The sequence below is a fragment of the Microchirus variegatus genome (genome assembly GCF_963457635.1).
Source record: "Microchirus variegatus genome assembly, chromosome: 3".
NCBI lineage: Eukaryota > Metazoa > Chordata > Actinopteri > Pleuronectiformes > Soleidae > Microchirus > Microchirus variegatus.
The window spans coordinates 29799623-29806439 of record NC_139804.1 but is presented as its reverse complement, the minus strand read 5'-3'; the positions used below and the strand labels follow the sequence as shown (position 1 = coordinate 29806439).

Here is a 6817-nt window from a genome sequence, read left to right as displayed (position 1 = left end):
AATGATTACTTTAACGAAAAGAATGAAAACAGAGAAGCCTAAATCGAGGTGAGTTGGTGTCATGGTGTTTACCAGTCTGCCTTTATTGAGTGGTATTGGTGCTAGTGCTAGCCATGTTTTATAAGAAATGGTTGCATGTCACTTTTACACCTAACCTAAAGTTTGTAATCAAAGCATCATGACATGAGTTCATTTACTCAAAGCATTGTCTGTTTGCTGTTTTCACAGGTTGTATTCAACTCTCATTGCTCTGCTATTACACTAATGGGGACCTAAGACCAATCACTGGATTTCTTGATTGAAACTGGACAGTGAATATAAGCTGCCATGCGAATCACATTCTGCCAGGGCCTTTTATCTGGCGCCATCGTCCTCAACCTCCTCATTCTCTATTACGTGTCCCGGGCTCAGCAGCAAATGATGGAGAAGAGGAAGGAACTTGGTCGGGGCACGAGGAGGGCGGCACTACCTGCCTCTGGTGTCATGGGAGGCCTCGGGCTACTTGCAGGAGCTGAACCTGGAGGGATGGGAGTGGACGGACACAACCGTGGCCCTCGTGTGACCGTTCTTCTTAGGGAGTTTGAACATTTTGAAAATTACGTCGGAGACGTGGCTAATTCCTTCTTTCGTCAGAGACCGGAGATCCCCTTCCTTGCCGTGGCTGACACGTCTCCGTACCCTCCCCTGGTGCTTTCAGAGGGGGCTCGACTTCTGGTGCTTTCCCCCAGCCCAGACCAGCCTCCGCAGGCCCACAGGCCAGAGTTCCACATCCAGACAGAGTTTGTTCTGCTTGTGCCCGATGGGGTGGAACTCGAGCAACCTCGGGCTATTGAGAGGCTGATCAGGGAGCTGGAAGGCGAGGGTGGAGGGCCTGTGAGGCTGGTAGCTGCACCGGTCCTGACTCGATCAGCTGTGCAGTGTCTCCACCTGAGGGTGAACCTCAGAGAGTGGACAGCTACCTACTCTCCAGCTGCGTCAGGGAGCAGTGGGAGTGTGTGTACAGCGTTACAAGGAGATGCGGTTGTCCTGATTCGCGCTGAGGATCTCTTTAACCTCTCTGTCCCTCTGGCCCGGCCCCTCTTTTCATCACTCTTCATTCAGACTGCCTTGCGAGGCTGGAAGGTCAAGCTGCTGGAGAGCCCGTGCTTTTCCGCAAACCACCGTCCCCTTTTCAGCTCCGCTCACAACCAGTGGAAGGCTGACACTCGACTGAAGGAAGCCACCGGGAAGCTCATGAGGAGCTTTGGCCTGAAACGTCTCCTGCTGTCCGACGGAAAGGAACAGTGGTACGGCTGCAGCAAAGAGACGCCTCGTTGCTTTGGCACCGTGCAGGATGACACTCCAGAATACCTTTACCTGGATCGCTGGACGCCTCCCTGCTGCCTGCGAGCACTCAGGGAAACCACCAAGTACGTCATCAATATCCTTGAGAGCTCGGGTGTGCGCTACTGGCTCGAGGGCGGGACTCTGCTCGGGGCTGTCCGCCATCAAGACATCATCCCTTGGGATTATGACGTAGATCTGGGCATCTATCTGGAGGATATACCCAACAGCGATCACCTGAAGAATGTGGACTCAGGCTCTCTTGTGGACGCTAACGGCTACGTGTGGGAGCGTGCTGTGGAAGGAGACTTCTACAGAGTGCAATACAGCGAGGCCAACCACCTACACGTCGACCTGTGGCCGTTCTATCCACGTAACGGCGTCATGACAAAGGACACGTGGACAGAGCACAAACAAGACGTGGAGTTCCCCGAGCACTTCTTGCAGCCCCTGGTACCTATGACCTTTGCTGGCATCACTGCCTACGGTCCCAACAACCCCCGAGCTTTCTTAGAGCTTAAGTTTGGAGAGGGGGTGATTGAGAATCCGCAGTACCCCAATCCTTTAAAAAAGAGGCTGGACAGAAGCAAATTATGAGATTCACAAGTCTCAGGAAACTCACCTGGAAGGAAGAAACCTGTGAAACTGTAACCGTTTCCAAAATAACAGCATGTGCTGTGCATTTTATCTGAACTGGATCAGCAGAGAAAAAGTATTATCATCACAACTTCCTGGACAGCTGTTCTTTCTAATATCAGTATGAAGTTGTGACGTCAAACGAGTCACTGCCTTTTTATTTTCTGCGAGTGGTGAGATTTTGTTTGAAAAATGTATAATAATTTAAAAAAAAAGGTCCATACATGATTTCAACAACATCAGACATACCTCAGACAGAGACTAGGTTTACTATGTGGCTTACCAAATCAGTATACGGCATACTTTTAATTTATAAATATGACTGCTACGGCTGCAACTAATGATTCTTTTCCTATTCGATTCATTTCTTGTTTTATGGGTTGTTTTTTATCGCCAAATTTTTGGTCCGAAAAATCTGTTTCCCAAACTTCCACAAACCAAAATTAATTCAGTGTTAAGGTTTTTTTGTTATATGGAGCAAACAAACACGAAAATGTTCCCATTTAAGAAGCTGAAAAAATTTTGGGGAAAAAACACATGGACATGGTTTTTAAGCAGGATTTAAAGTATGCGTTTAAGGTATATTGTACGTCGTTGTTTGTGAATGTAAACTGTTACAGTTATTGACTGTGCTGCGTTGTTTTGCACTGATTTTCTTTGAATGACTGTTGCATTATGTAGATGCACCAGGCTTTAATATTTAACTGAATTTGTGAAAAAATAATGAACCGTATGTGTTACTACTGAGCAGCAAATTCATTTCAATAAATTAATGGAAAAGACAAAGACACAGCAGCATCACATGACTCAGTAATGACTAGTGTTGGGTTTCATGTCTTTGTTTTGTCCATCAACTGTACATTTGTTGCCAAAACTGAAGGAACTAGGTGCTGTAACTGTTCCTGAACACTAGGTGGCGCTGCACACCACTGTATCAGCCCCAGTTTTCATCACAGTCCAGCCACAGCTATGTTGTAAACAGCCCACTTTTCTTCCCCCCACTCAAGAAAACTTGCTTTTGCAATGCGTCGACGGCGTTTTACATTCTTTCTTTCCAACGACAGCGTTGTGCACATATGGATTTCCGGGTAATTAGATACACGTCTGTGCAACTGTGAACAAAACGCGGCGACGTAAAAGGATCTCAGCATATTTGAAACCAGTTTCTCCTCTTACATTTTACTGCAGAGCAGCATTTTAGACGACACACACACACACACACAGCGAGGACGTTAGCACAAAGAGAGACAGAAGAAAAATGGACAGTTAATATTAAGATATAATACGGACAAATCGTCAAACGCAAGAACAATCGTGCAACGACCAACCCCAACTTTAGTGTATTTATGTGTGCTTGTGGTGTAATCTTGACAATTAAACAGACATGGTTTGAAAACATGACCTCCTTTGGCGGAGGCGAGAAAAGGCCTTTATTGTTTAAAACCTACAGACAGTACATTAAGAATGTGATGTCAACCCCCACTGTAACAAAATCATGACAACTACCATGCTCTCTCACACACACACACACACACACACACACACACACACACACTGAACAGAACATACATATGGTGAAATATCTCAAAAGAGGAATGATAACATTTTTTACATCTTTAACAACCCTGCACCGTAACTGCAACAACCCAGGAGCACAAGAGATGTTTTTTGGGCAACGCTTAACGCACACTCATGACACTTTAGGGGAGAAATGATGACACGTTCGGTTTGCAATTAAATAAGGTGAAACTAATACTACGGGAAACCGATTGAAAAAATAAAAAAAACTCCAACAAGACTTATTTAATCTCAAAGCAGATCTAAGCAGTTAAAGACGACAGGGGTGGATCCATCAATAGTGCAGGTTAACACTTAACCATTTAGGAAGTCAGTACTCACTCAAGCACAACCAACATTCTCTTGTGTCTTCATACATCCATCTTCTACTGCTTCATCCAATCCATGCCAATCTCAGCTGACATACAGTAGGTCAAAAAGGCGGCGCACACCCTGGACAGGTCACCAGTCCATCACAGGGACACATCTAAGAGACAAACAGCCATTCACTCTCACACTCACTCATCCAGTCGATCTCTTTTTGCCCAATGCCGAAATCTCACTCACACGTTAAAAATAAGATGGAGGGGGGGAAAACATGCCATTACAAGACTCGAAGTTGGCAAAAAAAAAAACACTTTTTAAGTTACTCACATGCCAACAGTGACCAAAAAACATCTTTGGAATTTGATTAGAGAAATAAATACAAATTATAATGAACAGATCATTTCAAAGACAAAATTACGCTTCCTAACAACAGTGTCAAACCAAAGTTAACCAACCTTGTTTTTTTTTTTTGGTTCCTTAACATTTTAAGAAGCAACTGAAGGACAGCCTTCAAGACAAGAGGTGAAACCTGAGGTTGTGTTGTAGCCCGATGTCCGTCTGAAGAACATCAAACTGTGCGAGTCCTAAAGACAAAGAGTCCTACATTCATCTTTGGGATGATGCGATTCAGGATATTGTTTCATTTGGTGTGTGCTTTGTCGTATAAATATAAATCTTAAGAAGTTTACAGGTGTATTGCTTTTTCTCACCGTGAGATTGTGTACAACCACTGGCCTGGAATAAGTCAAGTCACAATAAGAGACTAATAAAAGCTTTTAACCCCAACGAGATAGAAAATAACTTTTCATAAATTACTACAGCAACTTCCATACAGACTTTAAAGCTAATGATTCAATTATCATATATATATGAGATATTGAGTTTAAGCACAGAATTAGATAAAATCTGTAGGAAAGTGGCCACATTCCTGTATAATAAAAAAACATAAAATATTAAATCTACAGTATGATGATACATGTGTACATCATATGTGGTGTGTTTTACTGGTTACTTTTCTGCTCACAAACACAGTTTGAAAAAAAAAAAAGAAGGAGATTCCAGATGGGCGATATTTATAAAAACCGTCTTACTTAAACCTTCTCATCATCTTTTGAAGTCAGAATTGACCGCGCTTTTCATGGGCGGAGGAAAAATGAACAGGCATATAGGGTAACTGCATCCATGTAACCCGAATGTTTTACTGAAGATGTACGTAACACAACTTTAGATTTGTAAAAAGAAAAATCGATCTGACACTATGTAAGGAGTCACTGGTCCAGCCTTTTGACATCCCACTGGACACATAGGCGCAACTAATGAACACATGGTCGACGCACACACGCGCACACACACACGCGGTCAAATTCTGACTTGAAAAGTGATGAGGACCCAATAAAACGCAACACCAATGCGAGTCAAGACGGCAAGTAGAAATGCACAATTCCGTCCTTCAAAAAGGAAAAACTCAAGTCACCGTGCATCATATGTATGTTTCTTTGCATTGTGCAGTGCATGTCGTCTTTCCGCTTTCCTTCAGGACAGGAAGTAAAAAAATTTAAGTTCTCAGGAGTGTCAAAGTGATGATCATCAGCGGCCGACTTTACATGACAGACTCTTTATCACTCGTCGGCGATGGCTTGCCGCTGTCCGCCCCGCCTCGTTTCTCAATGAGCGGCGAGTGTTCAGGCTCGGCCGCCGACGGCTCGCCCTCCATCCGCACCTCGCTCAGCTCGTTTCCTTCCTGTTTTTTGGCCTGACGGTCCACGAAGAACTGCAGGAGGCCGGCGCCGAAGGCGTCGCCCTCTACGTTCAGCACAGTGCAAGTTCGGTCACTGAGGAAAGACGACGTGAACGATAAAAGATTATGAACCTTATCATGCTTAACAATTCTATTTAGATTGTACTTGTGTGTCATTCTTTATGAGGGAAATAAAATCATCAATATGAGAAGTACATTTTTGACTTTTCCACTGTTAATTGTGTGCATGTTAAATCCTCAAACACATTTTAAATACAGGTTTTAGGCATTATTTTTTATGGTAACTACTGCAAAGACATGAATTCTGCACAGAATTATAACTAGGGAACAAGGGATTTTTTAACACTTGCATTCTATATCACTAGTGGTGTGAAATAACTCTTTGCCATCATGCTCGTGTGTCATGTCACGTGACGGTACGACGATACAATATCAACGTTATGCTGGATAGACTCACCCACTGCTAGTCAGAGTACATAACTGTTCAAAAGTTTGGAGTCACTTAGAAATGTCCTTATTTTTGAAGGAAAAGCACTATATTTTCAATGAATCAGAAATACACTCTATACATTGTTAATGTGGTAAACGACCATCAGAGTTCCGACACATTTTGTTAGATGCTTATTAAGTAAATAAATGGTTTTAAAACCCTTGACTCATTTTTCATGAAGCAAGCCCTCGGAAAACTTGCATCGACCCACGACACTGTCGCTGCCGACAACGGGTGGCTGGCTCGACGACGCGTATGGAAAATAATAAACAAATGAAAATCGCAGTCAGCAACAGTAACCATGGTAACCCGACACCATTCCACAGCCAGCTTGATAAGTCTCATATCATCTACAGGAAGGCTATGTTGCGTTAGTAACTTTTTGATTTGTACATATTAATATATTTAATTTTAGAAAGTGAGATAATAGTCTGGAAACAACACAAACATTTTTCCATACTTTTTTTCCTTTTTTCCATACTAATGCAGACCTGGAAATTATGCAAATTAAATTCCATACTTTTCCATGCTGTGTAGGAACCCTGGACTATTCTAGCTGCAAACGTCTGTTTTTTAATTGAATATGTACATAGGTGTATAGAGGCCCATTTCCAGCAACCATCTCTCCAGTGTTCTAATGGTACATTGTGTTTGCTAATCGCGTCAGAAGGCTATTGCAAGATTAGAAAACCCTTGTGCAATGATGTTAGCACATCTGAAAACAG

At 43.1% G+C, this 6817-nt stretch overlaps 2 protein-coding genes across 2 annotated transcripts in view; one reads left to right on the top strand and one right to left on the bottom strand.

The window, feature by feature from the left end:
• Positions 1-327: 327 nt before the first annotated feature.
• On the top strand, positions 328-1920 carry fkrp (fukutin related protein; the record flags this gene model as incomplete). The annotated part of the gene is made up of 1 exon (XM_083886744.1): positions 328-1920. The coding sequence occupies one exon, from the start codon at positions 328-330 to the stop codon at positions 1918-1920; it is 1593 nt and encodes a 530-aa protein (XP_083742870.1).
• Positions 1921-3440: 1520 nt separating this feature from the next.
• The window catches only part of slc1a5 (solute carrier family 1 member 5), an 11545-nt gene continuing 8168 nt past the window's right edge, over positions 3441-6817 (bottom strand). The window contains exon 8 of the mRNA XM_083886743.1: positions 3441-5675. Within this exon, the coding sequence (XP_083742869.1) occupies positions 5444-5675 (232 nt within the window). The 3' untranslated portion in view covers positions 3441-5443. The remainder of the gene's footprint in view (positions 5676-6817) is intronic.